At 34.7% G+C, this 20,747-nt stretch overlaps 3 protein-coding genes and 1 non-coding gene across 7 annotated transcripts; 2 read left to right on the forward strand and 2 right to left on the reverse strand.

Moving 5' to 3' along the window:
• The first annotated feature begins 533 nt into the window (after positions 1-533).
• On the forward strand, positions 534-4,139 carry LOC140842506 (uncharacterized). Of its 2 annotated transcripts, none has more exons than XM_073210464.1 (7): positions 534-952; positions 1,263-1,439; positions 1,535-1,702; positions 2,196-2,297; positions 2,420-2,490; positions 2,594-2,661; positions 3,547-4,139. In XM_073210464.1, exons 1-7 carry the CDS (start codon positions 737-739, stop codon positions 3,786-3,788), a joined length of 1,044 nt encoding a protein of 347 aa, XP_073066565.1. In that variant the 5' UTR covers positions 534-736; the 3' UTR covers positions 3,789-4,139. The 2 variants fall into 2 exon arrangements, with proteins under 2 accessions (XP_073066565.1, XP_073066567.1); XM_073210466.1 differs by having other exon boundaries at positions 537-952; positions 1,550-1,702.
• A 3,262-nt stretch (positions 4,140-7,401) lies between these two features.
• TRNAV-CAC (transfer RNA valine (anticodon CAC)) lies at positions 7,402-7,475 on the forward strand. Its single transcript has one exon. It is a non-coding gene; the product is annotated as a tRNA-Val (tRNA).
• A 1,331-nt stretch (positions 7,476-8,806) lies between these two features.
• Positions 8,807-14,742, reverse strand: LOC140842507 (uracil phosphoribosyltransferase). 3 transcript variants are annotated; one of them, XM_073210469.1, is made up of 13 exons: positions 14,504-14,742; positions 14,309-14,401; positions 14,097-14,175; positions 13,535-13,593; positions 13,180-13,257; positions 12,624-12,705; positions 12,166-12,214; positions 11,889-11,950; positions 11,120-11,187; positions 10,866-10,921; positions 10,711-10,758; positions 10,536-10,625; positions 8,807-9,660 (listed from the first exon to the last, which is right to left on the reverse strand). In XM_073210469.1, the coding sequence occupies exons 1-12, from the start codon at positions 14,648-14,650 to the stop codon at positions 10,574-10,576; spliced, it is 873 nt and encodes a 290-aa protein (XP_073066570.1). In that variant the 5' UTR covers positions 14,651-14,742; the 3' UTR covers positions 8,807-9,660; positions 10,536-10,573. The 3 variants fall into 3 exon arrangements, with proteins under 3 accessions (XP_073066570.1, XP_073066569.1, XP_073066568.1); XM_073210468.1 differs by lacking the exon at positions 8,807-9,660 and adding an exon at positions 10,292-10,436; XM_073210467.1 differs by lacking the exon at positions 8,807-9,660 and having other exon boundaries at positions 10,292-10,625.
• Positions 14,743-15,308: 566 nt separating this feature from the next.
• On the reverse strand, positions 15,309-18,956 carry LOC140842508 (aldo-keto reductase family 4 member C10-like). The gene is made up of 7 exons (XM_073210471.1): positions 18,738-18,956; positions 18,075-18,125; positions 17,588-17,664; positions 17,234-17,321; positions 16,568-16,843; positions 15,965-16,213; positions 15,309-15,565 (listed from the first exon to the last, which is right to left on the reverse strand). Exons 1-7 carry the CDS (start codon positions 18,855-18,857, stop codon positions 15,479-15,481), a joined length of 948 nt encoding a protein of 315 aa, XP_073066572.1. The 5' UTR covers positions 18,858-18,956; the 3' UTR covers positions 15,309-15,478.
• Positions 18,957-20,747: the final 1,791 nt, after the last annotated feature.

Raw genomic sequence — 20,747 nt, forward strand, 5'->3', positions numbered from 1 at the left:
GGTCTCAAATAACTATTGGATTTTTCGAATATTCACCTAATTTTATATGGAAGGAAATAATAAAATTGTGACTATAGCAAAATGTCTCACAAATCTTTGTCTGTGAGACAAGTCAACCCTACCGATATTCACAATGGAAAATAATAATCTTAGTCTTAAAAGTAATACTTTTTTATGGATGACCCAAATAAGAGATTCGTCTCACAAAATACGACCCATGAGACCGTCTCACACAGGTTTTTGCCAACATAATTTAGCTAATGCCATTTCTATGTGATAAAATGATAATCTTTAACTAAATAATAAGGAATCTAGATAATTTGTAATAATTGATTAGTTATACCTAAAGATGGAGGAATTTGCTTTGGACATTAATTTGTGTTGTTTTATTGGGCCTATCAAATGATTTGGGCCATGTCTAAAGCCCAATGTCTGTTTTGTTTCCCCCTTCTTTTTTATTTTAAAAAAAATTATAATTATGAAAAACGAAAAAGACCGCCCCGATTTCTACCCGTTCAAACTAGGCTTGGCAAGCAAGTTATATTCCAAGTAATATTCCTCAGTCATTTCAAACAAAACCTTCCAATTAGGGTTTTTGCTTAGGGGTTTTTTCTCCACTAATCTCCGCTGAAAAATCTCCAACAACACTCTGATACCGCATGGTTCTCAGTAAGATTGACAGAATTCGATTTCTGTGATCTTGATTTTGGTTTAGCAGTTGGTTTCTTGAGAAAAGATGGAAGCTAGAGTGGGGATGGACGGCGGTTCTGCCACGAGGGAATTTCTTCAATGCCACCACTCGAGGACACCGACTCCGCAACCTCCTCCGAAGCCGCAACAGCAGCCTATACCACAGATTGGCACGGTGCAGCAGCTCCTCGCCGGTGGAATCGCGGGAGCTTTCAGCAAGACCTGTACTGCTCCTCTAGCCCGTCTCACGATTCTGTTTCAGGTTTATTTGCTAGTTTATTCTGTTAAATTTCTGATTTTTATTTTTTATCTGAACCCCGAATTTTATTTTTGAAAATATAAGGAAGATTTGTCTGTTTGTCAACGAAAATGAACTAAATTGAATGGTCACGTGGAATTTTTGGATTTCGGGTAGCATGGAGAAATCGGTGTTGCAATTTTGTATTGAAGAAATCTAAACCTCTTTTGTTGCTTGGATTCGATGCTAAATTTGTTAGCATACAATGTCAGATACGTTAATGTTGTCTTTAACTTCCTTTTTTCCTTTTCATGTAATTTTTTGTCCTTTTAAGGTGCAAGGTATGCACTCAGATGTTACAGTGATGAGTAAGCCTTGTATATGGCGAGAAGCGATACGGATTGTTAATGAAGAAGGATTTAGGGCCTTTTGGAAGGGGAATTTGGTTACAATTGCTCACCGGCTTCCTTACACTGCAGTCAATTTTTATGCCTACGAGCAGTACAAGAGTGTGAGTAATTATGAGATGTTCACTGCGGTTTTGATACAGTTAAATGATATAATTGACTGATTATGCAGCTATTCACGCTACTTTTTTCACTCTAGTTAGATATTTTGCAGATCTTGAAATCCATTCCTGGCCTCGATAGGCACGGGGAAAAAAATGCAAGTTCAGATATTTTTGTGCATTTTGTTGGTGGTGGTTTGGCTGGAATAACAGCTGCATCTGCCACTTATCCGTTGGATCTTGTAAGAACAAGGCTCGCGGCACAGGTGCAAAGAAAATTTTACAGTTACTAGTTGTTAGGGACTCACTTAGTGTTGTTGTGGCTAATTCATTTCCAGTTAAGTGGTTTTGACTGAGGTGACAAACTTTTCTATTGCTTCTGTCTGTGCATGAAGTTTTTGTGGTCCCCATCCCTTCCTACTATATAGAATAATGTAAAAAAGATTAATAAGAAGTTACCAAACAACAAATGAGACCATCACCTGTGTCACTGAGTGAAACGATGAATGAAAAATGCATTTTAGTTTTTAACAATCGGCAAGTGAGCTAGTTGACATGTGGTGGATTTTGGTGTACTAGTGATTTGTCCTTTACTGGTTTGGCACCATATCTCTTATGTGATGGTCTTTTTTACGTGACGAGGGGTGGGTGAAGGGTTGAAGCAGTACATTCCATGTCCCATTTTGTCCATTCTCTGTCGGTCTATTTGTTGTGATTACTTTTATGGAGTTTTGTCTAATATCATCTGGGAATTGGCAGAGGAATGCCATATACTATCAGGGAATAAGACATGCACTCAATACCATATGCAGAGATGAAGGCTTTTTTGGTCTGTACAAGGGAATGGGAGCAACATTATTGGTATGTTTTGAATATTTATTGGTTTTTTTTAACTTATGTACAATTGTTCTTTCCAAGACTTTTTTCGATAATTTTTTTTTGATAATTCCATGTTCATTTCTTTTTCCTTCTTGTTACTACAGGGTGTTGGACCCAGTATAGCTATAAGCTTTTCAGTTTATGAGAGTTTGAGATCTCATTGGCATTCCTTAAGGTAAAAGAAATAATATCTGTGTTAGTGTAAAATGGAGTGTGTTTGTTGGCATGTTTCATACACATATTTTTGAATTTTACTTATGAAACTTTGATTTCTATAGGCCCGACGATTCCACAATTTTGGTCAGCCTTGCTTGTGGCAGTCTTTCTGGCATTGCGTCATCAACAGGTGAGGTATCTGTGATTTTGTATATTTATTTACACGATCTAGTTTGCAACATTGAAGTTATCTTTGTTTTCGTCATTATATGGCTGTTTGTTACTCTTATATGGACTGACCATTTGGTGTTTCATGTAGTGTAATATTATATTTTATTTAACAGTTTGAAGTAACATGTTTGCAATTATAGTGAGTATTCACTGTCAAGTGATAACTATTTGGATTTTCTGAAACTCTTTGTGAAATTCAATTTGCTATTTGAGTATCCTTTTTCCCCTCTAAAAAGTAGATTTAGTTCATACTCGATGACTTTTTCCCCTCTAAAAAGTAAATTTAGTTACATACTCAATGACAACAAGGTTCTAATATTCACTAGCGCCAGACTAGCACCTGGGCCATCTAGGCAGGTTCTAGGCGCCCCTAGGCAGATTCCACAACATCAACATAATAAATCACATGTTATAACTACAACACAATAACTTCAAATTTAAAATGCGTTCAAAATTTCACAACTAATAGAATATTACAAACTTATTAAACTTCTTCACAAAATTTTCAATTTGTTTTTCATCGGACACAAACTCAATATCATTATTGTGATCATCCTCGTAAAGTTCTCTCACCCTATATCTTAGGCGAAGATGAAGTTTGGTGTGTTAGAGCAAGCCAATAAATCGCTTTTCTTGTTGGATTTTGGTTTAGGTATAAAAAAAACTGCCTTTCATTTTTTAATTGGAGAATTTATTGGTGAATGGCTGTAAATACTGCCGATCATTTCATTGTTAGTAAAATAGTTTTCTTGTGTGAGATGTTGGCTTTGAAATATAAAAGGAATGAATTTGTTCGATGAATAACCATGCATGATGCATTTTTCTATGTTCTTGTTCATCGCAGCAACATTTCCACTGGACCTTGTGAGGAGAAGAAAGCAACTGGAAGGGGTTGCTGGTCGTGCCCGAGTGTATAATACTGGATTGTTTGGAATATTTCGACAAATAATCCGTACTGAAGGGTTGCGTGGTTTATATAGAGGAATCATGCCAGAATACTACAAGGTTGTTCCGAGTGTGGGCATTGTTTTCATGACATATGAAACATTGAAGAAGCTTCTGTCACACGCGCCTTTCAGCAGTTAGTGCGCTTCGATCTGCGTCACCACTTGTCTCTCTGCAAGCATCGACCAGTTTTGGCTAAAATATAAGACAACCAGTATTAGGTAGATAATTTTTCATCAGACACATACGAGTATTCTGTGGCGGCAAGCTTTGTAGTTGTTGCCGCGACAAGTTTTCAGTGTACAGCATTGTGTCTTGCGTCATTGTCTCTCTCTTCAAGTATTTGTTTCTATAGCCGTAGAGTTGAGAAACATCATCATATTGATGGTCATACCACATTGTATAATTTCGGCATTTATAGTTGCACCACTCCAGTGGAGTTCTTTGAGCTGTTTGGTCATTCGTGAAGAAATCATGGTTCTGTTTCTTATACGTTTAAGTGTTGCATTAAATATTTTGCATCTCTCGATCCGGAATGTCACATTTTTTTTTCCCGATAATATAATTACAGCGCCACGACGTTCTTGGTGGTTGCGCCATGATATTCTTGATAGTTGCACAAAATACCAGACATATAGATACAAATTCAGGGTTCCTCTCTCAGAATGAATTACGGCTGTTTCTGCTGTGGGAATGCGTGAAAGACATATCCAGTTGGAAATTTTACCCCACGAGTAATTTATTTGCGTTCTTTGATAGCAAAGATCTTTTATTTCTAATGAAACCTTAAGACACTTCGAGAGCAGCACGCTTGATCCACGCAACTTGCTTTGAATATTTTCTGAACTCAGATATTATTTCCAAGTGTTGATATAATTTTTTTTTTTTAATTTGGTATCTAAATATTTTCTTCAGCAAATGTGATGGGTAATTTAGGAAATAAAAAATATCACACACGATTAGTTTCATTTATGGAGGAAAAATATTTCATAAAAGATAAATTCAGTTTTTTAAAATCGTTGCCATGCCAAATTTATCAACCATAATATATTATTCTAATAATAAAAAATTTAATTAAAGAAAATTTATTTCTTTAAAGTTAATTAAAATAAAATCGTTAAAATTATCATTTCAACAAAATCCGATATTGTTTTTATGCACATGCAATGTGTATGGTTGATTCTCTGGTAGCTTATTGAACACGTCCACAGCCCACAGGTGCATTTTGGCTCGATGCTCAACGAGTCTCAAGTCTCAACAGTTGCGCACCGACCCAAACTAAGATTTAGTCATTTCATGAATCACTGATAGCAAGCTTTATTGATCTTGTTATCTATAGATGTCCCAAGTGTTTCAGTTCAAACAAGTAGAGGAAACTGCATCAGATTCTGCTCATCAAGATAAGAACATTTGCTCCATGAGCAAGGCTCTAATCAGGGTGGAATATTATGTGGGATTTATTCCAGTAATCATCAAAGATTAGTAAGTGATAGTGATGGTTTAAACAGGTTTATTAAAAACCCATTCGAGCTGCAGAAGCCATAGCACGCAGATCATCAGATGAAGCAGGCGAAAATGTTCGCTTTTCGCTAGTCATATAGCAGCTTATCAGCTGTAGTAAGCCAAAAAATTCAGAAATTTTCTAAATTGTTCAGCCAACATCATTTTTAAATATCATAATCAGATAAAAGCAAATGCCCTTTCCTTGTTATTGGTTTATAAAGGAACAGAATCAACAATGATTATAGGAGACAGCACCTTATCGTATATCTTTTTATATAACAAGTTTCTTTACCCCGGTACCAACCTGGAATCAACGAATCTTACATGGCAGCTGTGATAAAAATTATACAAACCCGAGTTTCTTTACCCCGTACCACCTCGAATAACAAATCCAACATGACATTATATATACCTCTCCTCCATGCATATATTTTCCACTGAAGACAAAAATATTATTGGGTGAATGAGGATTAGGTAATCTGCATCCTGAGGTTTAGATTCATTAACTCGTCTATAGTATCATCTAGTCCTCAGGCTGCGGGTTACCCTGTCCTCAAAACCAACAAATTCGAAAGGCTTTTTTCTCCAATTTATGCAGCCTTTTGAAGAACTGATCCCACGACTTCTTCCAGCTTGCTTGCACATAGGCCTGTTCCATCTTTAAACAGAAGGAATTCCATCATCTCCATAGAGAAAAAAAAATGAAGCTCCCACAAATGAGTGATGCTAGATCCGAAGTGGTTTCCAGCCACACAGTGCCATGTTGCTCCATAAGATTCGTTGAAATTTTGCACAAACAAAATTGGGCAGTGACGGTAATCATAAAAATTCATTGCATATTCATGCATATCTGATTCGAGCACGATTGCTTTTCCTTCCGACATATCCTGAAAGGCCGTGTTCGAGTTACCTGCCAAGCAAATTCTTTGCCACCCAAAATATCAAGTTTTTCAAGCTCGTGATTACTTTGTTACGTTCGAAATTATTAGCCATGCAGCCTTGATCTGCTTTGAGAACTTTTACTCATATATCAGTATTCGGCGCGAACATGAGTCGTATTATTAATGATTTTGACAAGATGATACGTCACAACCCCGGTGCAAAAAGAGTGAAACTGAAAAATAAAAAAAGAGGACGCGAATATTTATCTGTGAGACGAGTCATTCCTATCGATATTCATAATAAAAATTAATATTTTTAGCATAAAAAATAATATTTTTTCATTGATGATCCAAATAAGAGATCTGTCTAACAAAATACGACTCCTGAGACCGTCTCACACGTATTTTTGCCATAACAAAAAGGAGAACACTGGACTAACTAAGTCCATGGATTGATCACCGATAACAAAATGATTCAAACTATTCACAAGCAAATATATAAACAGTGTCCTCATTTCTCACGACGTTCTAACAAGTTGTATAATAATAATAAAAAAATTTGGAATTTAAATTTTGCTGTAATCTTATGCATAGATGTACAAAAACACGTGTACTATGAAAATATTATCGGCTTCAAGAGTGAATTTAAATATTCTTGAGGAAATTTATGTCGTATAAGCCTAGAGATTGTGCCCAAGTTTGAGGATCTTTGAGCATGTCTTATATACTAGAAAGTTTAAAAATTGCAATTCTTGTCGCATGTGTTCGATTCGTTGTTATGTTTGTTTTCTATTTATCGAATTTCAGTCTTAATTTATTATATTTGTTTTTTTTAATAATTTAGTCACTTTCAGTCTGACATCAATGTAATGTAGACATGATATCAAGTTGGTGTTGACGTGTGCAATATAACATTAACATTCATGTGAAAAATGACTAAAATTAGAAAACTAAAGTATTAGAATTACTAAAATTTAAATATACAAGATTAATATCCAAATTTGACAATGTGAATATCTAAAATTTATGTCGAAATAATTTCAATATATTTACTATTTTTTTTAAGAAAATTACCTTAAAAAGAAACTAAACCATAATTTCATGATCATAATCCAAAATTTGTAAAATAAATTAACGTGCATAACAATTTAATAAAAAAACATTTAATATATAAAAAAAACTGTCACTGATGATTGATTTCTATAATGTTATTCTAAAACATCGAGGAAGGATCTAATTTTAACCACCACTGGATTGACACGCCCACACATATGGGCCTGGCCAATATATTAAATGGCCCAAAAATCGCAGGGTTTGCCACATCACGTAGTTATAGTAATATATTTAACAATAACCATATTTTCCGTATCGTCTGGGTGGTGTAGTTGGTTATCACGCTAGTCTCACACACTAGAGGTCCCCGGTTCGAACCCGGGCTCAGACAAATTTATTTACCCTACTCTCACTTCAAAACCTCATCGATTTTAAAAGCCTTTTTTTATAATAGTAAAAATTTATTTAAAACAATTTTCTCTATATAACTGGGTTCAAAATTGAAATAATTTTTTAAATTATCTATCACATTCAAATAATTGCATTAATGAAAATGAAAATATTGTAAAAATTCTATATATGTTGAAATAAAAAAATATTTAAACAACTATGATGTGTTTTGATATTTCCAGTGTCACATGATCGATTATCATGTGGAACATATTCTCGACGAAATATTGTGGAAGTATGCTTGGATCAGATCTGTGTTTGATGTCCTCTCTCTCGGGTTTCTGTCTACTCGTGCACATTTCTCGATTTAATTTTTAGTTTGGATCAAAAGACCTTTTACTCATATAAGGAGGTTTAGCATTATCAATAAACCATTTTCGTCAATTGTTTTCAAATTAGGGAAAAAAATGGAAATTAACAAAAACTCTTATATATACCTTAACTTTAAAACAAAAAATAAACCATTTTCATCAATTGTTTTCAAATTACAGCCACAAAGCTCCCGACGAATATAGAGCAATGGAAAAAAAATAAAAATAAAGTCAGAATCAAGAAAAACAAAGAAGATGAAATTGAAAAGTTAAAAAACCAAAAAAAAAAAAAAAACAAAGACGAAAATAAAAGGAAAAAAAGGATATGAAAGGATATCTCCAGCCACAAAGCTCCCGACGAATATAGAGCACTGATAAAAAAAAGAGAATAAAGTCAGAATCAAGAAAAACAAAGAAGATGAAATTGAAAAGTTAATAAACCAAAAAAAAAAAAGACGAAAAGAAAAAAGGATATCAGAAAGTGGAAAAATTCCGTGAGAGAAACAGCAGAAGACGCATCTTAACTTGGTTTTAGAAATTTTACTTCATTTATGAGGCAACGCATGATTGAGAATTCCAAAAAATATAATTTTATTTGGAATTCTGAATCTTATACTTCAGATTTTTGCATGGTTAGCCGCCAAATTGTGAGTATGTTTGATCGGACCCTTACCTTTATATATACATGATCGAGCAAAATAATGGCTTGCTTGGTTAAGTTGATGATTCTAAATAAATCAATAATATTTTAATGCAAGGAATTGCCGATATAGAGCAGTATTAACGAAGACATGGACACCACGCTGATGGTCCAAAAGCAGACGCGAATATTATTAAGTAGCCGGCCATACCATTTTGCGGGAAAATGAAATCTACGTCGTTTTTTATAATATAAAATTAATACTAACAAGGCTTTTTTTATCGACATTTTGTTGCATCGAGCTAAAAGGGCAGATTCAGAGGTCTGATCTTTTTATGAGAGAGACCAACAATTAAACTATAAATATTGTATTAAATATCTTATTTGGGATCCATCTCTCCAATATAATGGTTCCAAAGTTATGCCCATGTTTTCTTGCCCTCTCGTAAATTTCTCCCAAATCTCGACCATTGATTATTGATATATCCCGATATTCTTCTTAGAATTCCAGTTCCTTTCTCGACTACAAATACCCATATATTCTCGTGGTTTTGAAGGATTTCAGCTGTATGAAAATAAGTTATGGCATAAGTCAATGAAGGGATCGGCTCAAGTGGCCAGAAGCCGATGGAAAGCTGCTTAGGGAAAATGGGATGTTACTACTGGAGATGGGCTCAAGCTTTGGCAGCAGCTTGTGGCTTCATTCTGTTGGTCGGCTTGTTTTGCTGTTGTCTAAGCAGCAAGCCTCGGCTGCGGGGTGGCAACAGCAGCGGCTCTCGCCGTTGCAACTGTGGTGTAGAGGTTTAATAAAAACGGACCGACAAATATTATACAGCGAATTCAGGAGATGTAAGCACCGATCAAGTTTGAGGTCATACAACAGCCAACTACATAAAATGGCCTAATCTGTCATCAAGGCAACGTCAGAAAAATACGAGGTAGAATCTAGCTATATGTAACTAGTATTATTGAATTTTTGTTTTACGGCTATTTTATAAAATGGCATGCATATATAAAATTTACTGCCATTGATTGAATAAAATCAGGGAAGATCACGTAGGACACCAGGGATAGACGCTGGCGATTTTCCTTCGTATTAATGGCTCGACTCGTTTTCTAGGTAATTGGCAACTTTAATGTCTGCTTCACAATCCACAATGAATTCACCAAATCTCCTGTAATTAACCAAATCTAAACTCCGTTCATATATTTAAAAGCCCATCATGCCCTCACACTCTCCAATCCGAAAGGGAAAATGAATACATTATCAGTATACATAATGTGCGTTACTGTTGCCATTGTGCTTTTGGGATTGTTCAGCTTCGTGTGGATAAAGTTTTTGGAACAAAACGTTGCCACATTAGGACTGGCTCAGGTCTCGCAAAGTTACGGTTACCATGTTCATAGTCATGGTACCAATCACACCGATGGAGTTGAACGATTTGGTCGAACAACGACAACTTTGGGTCCCCCTCTCTAAAGTGGAGAAAATAGATAACAGGCTTAGAATTCAGTCATGAAATTAAGTTTCTGATTTTTAAAAAGTCATATCAAGTGGGGGATTTTGTTCATGGTATACAATGCACGTGTCCCCGTGTGCTTGGTAAATTCTGTGGGAAGAAAAAGGAACTCATTCCACTTACAACCTCAGCGTAATTAGGTCATAATTCTTAAAATACCTAAAATGTAGATGGAATGTATCTCAAAAGTTAAGATCCCATAGCACAAGAAGGCATTGGCAGCGCAGGCTATAGTGGAAGATTGGAAAGAATCAGAAAAAATTCACGAAACATGAATAGAAAGATATGGGACAAAAAATATCCTTTTTCACCAAATAACATAATTAAAACAATAATTTTCATCTGTAAATAATGTAGCTGATAGTCGAGACCAAAATACAATGTAATTCCTCATTTAACAGGTTCAGTCATTTTGGATTACTTTCCAAATACTGATGCCCATTGAAGCGAAATATTGCATATTACACAAAAAATTATAACAAGAACTCAGCTCAACGATACTTCAAAAATTCAAGTATAGCTTTTCATACCTTGGAACATGAGAAGGCAAAGGTCTAAAATTTGATATTTAAGTGCCAAAGCTACGGTCTCCAGCATCCCCAAGTCCAGGAATTATGAATCTTAAAAATCATCAAGCAAATTCAGGACATGTCAGCACTATGCAGTTTGTGGTAATATATCAGCTAACTGTGTATAGTAGCCTACCCTTTTTCATTAACAGTAGGATCGAGGATTCCAGAGTAAACATGAAGCCTGAAAATATGAGTGGTCAAATGACTTATAGTTATAACTGTAACACAGAAAAACATCACTGCCATTATTATAACACCCCTAAAAAATTTGGCTAAATAAAATATTACCCAGGGAACCTTTCACTAAGTTTTTGAAGAGCTGGAGGAGCGGCAACAGCAGATATCTATGTAAAAAATATGGTTAGATCAGAAGATACACGTCCGATGGAAAACGAAAGAAAGATTGAAAATTTATAAGACCACTTTAAAGTGAGCTTCCACCAATAACAATTACATTAACAAATTAAACACGGCCTTCCTTCAAATACAACCACAATCAAGATGACTGCCCCAGCGCTCACTAAAATAAGATAGAAACTGACCACTTTGATTTGCTTGTTGTCCACCCCGCACCCCTTGATTAGTTCAAGAGCTGCAATCATTGTACCACCTACAAAGTCACATGCACACATATAAGATCGTAAGCATTACCATCTGTCTTAAATGAGGAGCCAAGCACAATCAGGGATTAAGCTTTGGTTACAACTCTACTATAGCATGTGAATATGGTAGTCGACTATCTTTTATTCAATAACTTAGACGTTATGAAGTTCAGACGAATCAATTGATAACAAATATGAATGACGGGGTAAAATCTTTTTCATCAGCTTTATTTGTAGGTTTTAATTAATATTAACTATTCAAATCAGTGTTTATCAGTTCATAAACTTGTAACAGAAAACAAAGAAAATCAGTACTGAGAACTGTGTTCAAGAACGTAACCTCAACTGACAGCTTGACTATGCCTTTATAAAAGACTTGATGATAATAGAGATAGGTATATAAGTTAAAGCTAAATATAAGCCTGAACCAAGAAATATTTTGTAACGAGCAAATCTCACAGTAAAATGCCCAATACACTATTCGAACAGTAAGCCAAACAAGAAAAATATCTGAAATTTTATATGACGGGCCTTGGGAGAATTAAGAGAGAACAAGGGCCAATAAAAATGACAGTCTAATTGATCCAAAGAATCTCTATACAATCTAAAAAATGAGGAAAAAGGCTGTCTTTGGAGTGAATCATACGAGGCATTCAACAAAACAAATGCACATTAGCACAACATGCACCAAACAATATCACGTAAGTACCTGTGGCAAGCATGGGATCTACGACAAATACTCGAGATCCTTCAGGAAATTTCTCAGGCAACCTAATGCGCAGAGAAAAATCTTATCATTTATCACTCTGGCTTATCACAAGCTGACTGGTGCAGCTATAACACAGTAACTAAATAATGAATGACAAAAGATTCTAGGTTATGCATTCACAGAATACATCTACTAGGACATGACATAGCCTTCAGGACAATAAAAAAACAAAATGTGAGAATCAACTGAACTTCATAGCACAAGAATTAATTCTTACTTGTTCAGGTATATGGTTGGCTGAAGTGTTTCTTCATCTCTGCTAATCCCTAGCATGACCAGTTTCATTAGAGAAAAATAAATGAAACACAATACCTAATAGTTAGACACCCGAATAATAAAAAATGAAAAAAAAGTTTTAATTGGAAACACCGTGAATTGCCTTAGAATGGATTAATATGTTGACGTTAAATTTTGAAAAAAAGAATGCTGTTTTCACAAATAACAATTATCTGGTACCTAGATATTATGCCATGGGAGTTTAGTATGCCAATAATAAAGTCGAAAACTTACATGGACAACAGTATCAACCCCAGAACGCAACTTTTGGTCATTTCAAGTAAATGTACAAAAATACCCCTATTTCATTTAATACAAATTTATACACGCACGCAAATGGTTGCTTGCTTGCTTATATAACTAATTTTCAGTAATCACAGGATGCAAATATTCCCTTACCTAGATGATATATTTTTGTTGCTGGCAGAATTGATGATGCATACTCTGCTAATGCAAGGCCAGCTCTCAATATGGGAACAACCTGTATTGCAAAATATAATCCATAAATTCTTAGCAACAAACTAGCAAAGTGAAGTCAAATATATGATGCAGAAGAACACTGAATGTCTTGAGAACTCAAAAATGGTAATAGTGTTTTGATAACAAAATAAGCAGAGAGACAAAATTTTCCAACACCGCACTAACCATGTCCCTCTTCTTACCATATTCAAAATCAGAACAGAAGACATTTTGTCTTGGTTCATGAGCTCTAGACAAATGTAAATATCATTATAAAAGTAAAAAAAATAACAGAGTATATGAGGTCAAATATAGTATACTATATATTTTGATTCAGATGCATATATATTTCAGAGCTTTATGGTAAAACATCACCTACATATTAAAACTCATAACCACAATCAGACGAGTAAGATTAAGCGTATACATGCTCACATGTGTGTGTGTGTGTGAGAGAGAGAGAGAGAGAGAGAGAGAGAGAGAGAGAGAGAGAGACCACTATTGGTTCCCGTGGATCAATAAATTCAACAGCTGCAGGACCCAATGGTGACTGAATCTCTCCACTGATAGTTGGCTGGTAGCAATTACAAATGCAGATTATTATTTCAAATATCAACATAAATTCAGCATTAAAATTCTGCATTAGGAAGAGGTTTTCGCGTAAAAATAAAAATCAAACTAAATGGTGACATTTGGGAAACAAGCCAAAAACAAAATAATTGATGTGCATAAGCATTATAACAAAATATTTCCGTAGCAATATAGCCCCATGCTATTTCTCTATATTACTACTATTTAACATCAATTGTATAGTATAAGCTAGAAAAATTTATAAAATTAGCAGATCATACCAACCAGTCCCTTGATGCCTCATAGATAAGCAATCTCCCAAGCTCGGCCATGGCATTCTCTGTTATATAGTACAAATAGACAATAATAGCACATTAAAATCAAAGAAAACCTAAGCGAAAAAGGGAATAGGGATTACAAAAGCAGTCCACCGTAGCCAAAATTTCAAATTTAAGTACATATCTCTACCTAGTATAACTAGTTCACAACTTAGCACTAATCTATATACTATCACTACCCAATAGCTGGTGGGCTTATTCAAATATTTTAAATCATGCAATAAACTGAGCTCCAGATTTCAACGGATTAGCAAGTGTATTGCCATTTTTCGCTCACAAACAACCTCAATTCCAACTTGCTGCTCATTAGAATAAAGCATATGCCTTGGGGTCAAAAACCAGTTTTCAGACCGAGCGGCTACTAATGAACCAAAAGCTATGGCCAATTTTAACGTCAAAGAAAATGACACAACAAAGTTCAACAATTACTTTACACATCATAGCAAGACAATATCAAAATTGCCAAAAGGGAATTGGAAGAACTGAACAAAAACATTGGACTTACTGAAGACAGCGCAAGGCGTCTGTTCATTCCGAAGAACTGAAACCCAATGCTTGATCAAAGGATGCGGCGGAACAAATACCTGATAAACAGCCACAACCACCATAAAAATCTAACTTTCTCAAAATCGAACACTCTTTTAAGTAAATTGCAATTCCCTCTCCATCCAACATCGTAAGAAAGCTAAAAACCGAAGCCAAATATGAAAAACTGACCAGCATTCTGTCTCCGGACGTGGGTAATCTCTCCGCCGTCGTTCGGCAGTTCACAGACATGTCTCGTCGTCTACGACGGTCCGAATTCAAAATCTAGCAAGAAAATGACTCAATTCTAGCAATGATTGCAGTAATGAATGAAAATGGGAATTGACTAAACGAAAATGACAGTGGCGCGTGTGATTTGAGCCGTACCTTGGGAATGGGATTTATACTTAAATTAGAGGTGGGAGAGGGATGATTGGGTGGGAGGAGGTGCAGGGAAAGGGAAAATACAGAGGAAAGAAGAGGAGAATCCGGAGGGTAACAAAGGAAAGAGGAAATAGACATTTTGATAGCCATTTTAGTGCGTAAAGTCGTCCAAAGCTAAAAAAAAGACGAAAGATGAGCAAGGAGTCCGAATTTCAATGGAGGTGCTAGTGCAGCAAGTTATCGTGAGGCTTCCCACATGCTAATACTCTCTCACTTTTCTTTTTTTTTTTCATGCAAAACAAATAAAGATTTGAAATAAAAAAATTCAAATTTGTTAATCTTATTCTAATTTAATGGAACTAGAATAAAGTAACATTCTAAAATTTAAAGCATTGGTTATATACAAGGTCATAAAAAAATCTCGAGCAATAATTAAATTTAGTTGGGGAATGATCCAAAGATCTTGCATTTGAGATATTGGATGTCTAATCACACCATAATTGTAATTCTTATTTTTGATAAGATTTTTTTATATACATGGATCATATTGTTGATATCTTGCGTACTTCAAAGTTGTGAGTCATACCATCACCATTTTAGCTACTAAATGTTAATGTGGAAAAAACTATTCCAAACCCAATATTGGATATATTTGTGCATCCAATATTTTGGCATTACAAGAATAAAACGTCATAGAGCAGAATCCTGTAGAACAAAAATTTATGCAAGTTTTGGTTTATCATGGAAGTTTTAATTATTCATGTGAAACAGTTGATACAGAGTGAATTTTGCGATCATTTTTATTGAAGAGGAGAACTACGAACAACTTGAACGTATCACCAGAACAATTGTGCCGCTTAATCCTTCAAACAGAATCCATAAGAATAAATTTAGTTCTAGCAGATATCAAGATGTACTGTTACGACATGATAGAAATTCATCTAAAACATGAAAAACTCTGGCTTAAAAAATTCGTGTTCATATCTCTCCGTCCCAAAGGTCTTCAACTGTCTTGTATTCGCCGAGTGTCTCGTGGACAAAAGATGTGCCCCGAAGCAATCTTGCCTGTACATGTGGAAGCAAACAATCTATTTCACAATGTGCCAATGCAGTTTCAATAGCCAAGTGTAATCTTCTTTGTTTTTTCAGTACGTTCGAGTACTTTTTAAGAACACAGTGCTAAAAACTAAAAATAAAAGAAACATATTTATACCTTTCGTGGGTTATATTAATTTTAGAATAATTTCATGCATACAGACATAAAAAGCAAATATACCACTAAAATTTGTTGGTTCGGGGGTTTGCAATTATCTGTTAAAAAGTACGAGGTTTTCAATTCGCTAATTTCTAGGTTATAGCATGTTCTAAGGAATGATGGGTTTACGAGCAAATTAACTATATATGCTGTGAAAATACATTTTGTTCTTATTTACAAAGTTAAAACGGAGATTAGAATTAACTTGCCTGCTCGATTTCAGAAAACTTGACTATTAAATCATCTGGGATGGCCCAACTAAAAAGATCAAAATTTTCTTTGATCCTTGATTCGGTTGTGCTCTTTGGAAGTACACTATGTCCCATCTGCAAACCCCATCGAAGACAAACTTGTGCAGGAGTCTTGCCCAACTTTTCTGCAACAGCCACTAAAACAGGATGCCGCAGGACTTCACTTTTGAGCCAAGTTGAGCCCGGAGAACCCAATGGTGAATAACCCTATAAAACATGAACATGTTGAAAGGAAAACAAATATACAGTAAGAGAATATTGAAGAATTCTTTAGTCTTAAAATCAACCATTGATACAAAACACACAGTCAAGATGGCAACATAATCTATCAGCTGTCTGTGCTACACAGAATGAAATACTCCCTGGCATATGTATGTAAAAATGCATGCACGAGTCATCTAAAATACGTATAGGACCAATAAATCAATGGTATATGCAACACATAAGCTCTTCAAATGTAGCATATAACAAACAATTATCGATCAAACAAAGGATGTTTCGTAATTCAATAAGGACTTCAATCTTCGCAGCAGTTGAGTAATTGAGATTTTGTTGACTTACAGTTAGGTGAACCCCCTTAGATTTACAGAACTCCTTCAATTTAGCCTGCTGCCATGAAGGATGGCATTCGACCTGGTTGACAGCTGGAGGAATGCGTGCAACGTCCAACAGATTGCCAAGTTTTTTCATCGAGAAATTACTAACTCCGATTGCCCGGGCCTTACCAGAATCAAAGAGTGATTCCATTGCCTTCCATGTGCTTGGTATATCTGAGGTGACAAGGTTTTCAGGCCGAAAGCCAACAGATCCCTTTTTCATCTTGATTGGCCAATGAATCTGCAAAATCATAATGTCTCCATCAACCAATGAACATAATTTTATTCATTATTTGATTTGATCTTCTGGTAAAATTACAAGACAGGTCAACTCAAACACTTGCCCCTACTTCATGCACAAAATCATATCAAAATCCAGGTAACAAATGAATTTTTTTGATAAAATGATCAACACAGTTGAAATTCCAAAAATGGAATTGATGAACTTTTTGATGATCTCATCATCTCAGGGCTTATGGTAAAAATTCACCTATATATAATGTACAAGTGATTCATATAGTTGCCAATCAATAAACTTTTCTCACTCTGAAAGGGTAAAAAAATCGACAGAATTTCACAAACAAGGAGTCACAAGCTAGGCAATAAACTAATATCACATAAAATTACGTACGAGGAACAAATCAATGTAGTCAAGCTGCAATTCCTTCAGTGTTGTTTCTAATGCAACTGGTACATCTTCGGAAGCATGATCCTTACACCTGCATAAGAACATACAGGAAATGAGGACAGATGTGACAGGAGTGAGAACGAGTATGAGACTATTGGTCTATGAACCATACGGGGCTGAAAGTTCTCATGTTCCAGTTTGGCTTCGTCTCAATCAATTAGCAGACATCACATTTATCTAGACATGATGAAATTATATCATACAAAACGTTGATAATAACCCCCGAGTTTGCTCTTCCTAGATGCAATAAGAATCAGATAACAATCCAAATGCTTTTATCAACAAAATTTTGATTACCAGAGCTTCGAAGTAATAAACAAATCTTCCCTCTTCACAACTCCATCATCAAATAGCTTCTTCAGGACTAAACCAATCTGACAAGAAGGAACAAGAGTAAGACTCAAGGTCTCATACACATGAATAAACAACCACACAAATTAATGTTTCGAAATTGCGAAATGCTGATTTAACCAGATTGCCAGTTGTGCATTTTCCAAGTGAAAAGTGTGTTTCAGATTCATCCACTTGTAAACAGTCTTGTACCAAGCAAAGATGCTATACACAAAACTTATGCTTAACAAGATTCCTTAATTTGCATTCCAAACTAAACTATAGGAACAAAAGAATCATGAATTCTATGGTGATTATATCTATAAATACCAGATTTTTCCTCTCAATGCAGACTAGAAAACTCTGTTGCAATGATTCTTTAAACTCTCTACTTAATATGATAAGCAAAATGATTTTTTATCAGTGAAAAATGGCAATAGAAGATGGTATATACTTCCTTCTCATTGTTATAAGCTCGAGCACAATCGATGTGGCAGTAACCAATCTGCAATTAAATGACAAGAAATCCATCAGCCCTCAATGATGCTTGTTCAACGAACTACTTAAAGACAGAAGATTTAAACCCATGAGAAGATGTTATGGGCCATTACTCACAAGGCCAGACAGTTGACACGTACGAGGAGGTGGAGAAAATGGAAGACTTAGTCCCCATAATTTAGTTGGTGATGGTGGAAGATTAAGTCAATGAGATGCATATTTAAAAAATTTTTGTTCTGTTAATAATTCCATGATGTGCTGATCTTCAGTTTTTAGCATTATTTTGTTATTATTCTGTTATTGTAAGACTATTGAAGCTTATTGAATAAAGGATTAACAAATTGAGTTCCAATTCTCCTCACTTTAAATCCTATTAAGTCACTTCATATCAGAAGATGACATCGTTTCTCTGCAATATTATGGTTGTCAACCGAAACCTAGTAAATCAGAGGATCCAGTCAGGACAGTTGATATCGGACACAACATCCCAATAAAATTCCATATCACAAGAAACTTCAGGGAAAAATAGAGACCAATTAAAAGTGATTCAAAAAACGTAACGACGCATCGAACACAAAAATAAAGATGGTACAAGTACAATGCGAACACAAATGAATACCTTGATCGCTGCTTCAACAGCTTGACCTACGACACCAGGCTCCGACTGCCACGTCCCAAGGCCGACCGATGGAATCTTGGCTCCAGTGTTTAATACAAAGTACCTAATCTCCTCCGCCATTAAAGAATTCTAAGCTAAGAAACAAATGCAGAAAAATAGAGTGAATGATTTTGAGGGAAGAGAGCTGCCGCTTTATAGACGGCAAAGAAAGGGACTGTTTTGTTTTCATTTCATTTGACCACGTGTATAAATATGCATCTATTATCTCCGATGGAGATCTGGACCGTTGATTTAATTACCGTCCAATTTATTTGTGTTGGCCGGCGAGGCCCAAAGTGAACGCCTTTGTAATACTGCCTGTTTGAATAAATAAATAAATATTTAATTTGTTTTCATTTAACTAACAAAAATTTGTGTAAGACGATTTTACAAGTCGTATTTTATAAAACGAATATTTTATTTGGATAATTAATGAAAAAATATTAATTTTTATGCTAAGAGTATTCGTTTAATAAAATACGAATAAGATATTTTATGAAACGAATATCGGTATGGTTGACTCGTCTCACAGATAAAAATTCGTGAATCAATCTCACAAGAAATCTAGTCAATAGCTATTATGTTTTATTTTTTTTTAAAAAAATTGATCTTGTATTTTATTTCCAAAATCTTTTATGTGATATTTGGGATAATGACCATCGAATAAATTGATACTCTTTCCTTTTAGCGATGTATGAAGATTTATTCGCATTTTGGTTTGTGTACAACATATTTTGTACTAATTAATATCCATGATTTTATCCCGGAGGGTAAATTTCAGATATTAATATGAAATGATTCACTAAAAAAATGTGGCATTTCACGGGCTCAATCCACAGAGAATGAGCCCGTGAAAAAACTACGTTAATTTCCGTAATCTCTGATACAGACTTTCAAATTAGTAACTCATACCACTATGTACACATAATATATATTAATATACCTTTTATTCTGTTGACAGAATCTAATTTTGTCCCACAAAAAAAACATTGATTTTTCTGTTGAAATCATTTGTTTTGCAAAAATTTAGAGCCCTTTCTCAATGTTGTGCAATAACATTTCAATGATTAACATAATAGTAAATAAATGCTTTAATAAATTTTTATACATATTAATTTATTTTATAAATTTTGGTTTAATTTCCCTTTTTATTAAAAAAAATAGCCTTCCTAAGAGAGGGTCCGGAAAGGAAGTACACTAAAAATCTATCAACTTTTGAAGTATATATAATTTGAGGATATTATATATGAGAATTGTTACCCTGCACTCAAAGGTGCAGGGTAACCGTGGGCGTCAGCTGCATTTTATTTATTTTTTTAAAAAAATTTTAAACAGCTTTATTAGCGACGGTTTTCATTAATCCGTCGCTAATAACGACGGATTATTAAAAACCGTCGCTAATAACGACGGTTTTTAAATAACCGTCGCTAAATGTCTAAAGTTTTAAAAAATAATCGGACAGATATAAAAACAATTTTTGATTATGTTCCCATGTTTAACTATTATGCTGTGACACTCATGGTATGAAATATCAATATTAGCTATGCAATTCTATATTAGTGAAGTTACATTTGGAGGAAGTTTGTTTCTGTTGCTATTGTGGCACTCAAATAGATCTTTTACATATGGTATCTATGTATGTATTATGTGGAAAAAATATCGTTCCTGATTCGTTCGAGCAGTTTCAAGCTAATACAATTTTAATGCGTGCATATTGAAGCAAAATTCCCGTTTTGGTAGTAGAAAAAGCATTCCCAGTCTGGACTCATATATCCTACAATCACTGTCTGCCCTTTCTCTTCCATGGAAAATAATATATGACAATAGTTTTAATTAATTGAACAATCCAAAAGACATGGCTAATTAAAGCAGATAATAGAACCTATCTCAAGAATTTGCATTGCTTTCTGACAGCTAAAAAAATTCATCAGGTAACATTGATGATGAAGTTTTGCTAAGCTTATTCACATG

This window comes from Primulina eburnea, chromosome 10 (assembly GCF_022965805.1).
Source record: "Primulina eburnea isolate SZY01 chromosome 10, ASM2296580v1, whole genome shotgun sequence".
In the NCBI taxonomy this organism is placed as follows: domain Eukaryota; kingdom Viridiplantae; phylum Streptophyta; class Magnoliopsida; order Lamiales; family Gesneriaceae; genus Primulina; species Primulina eburnea.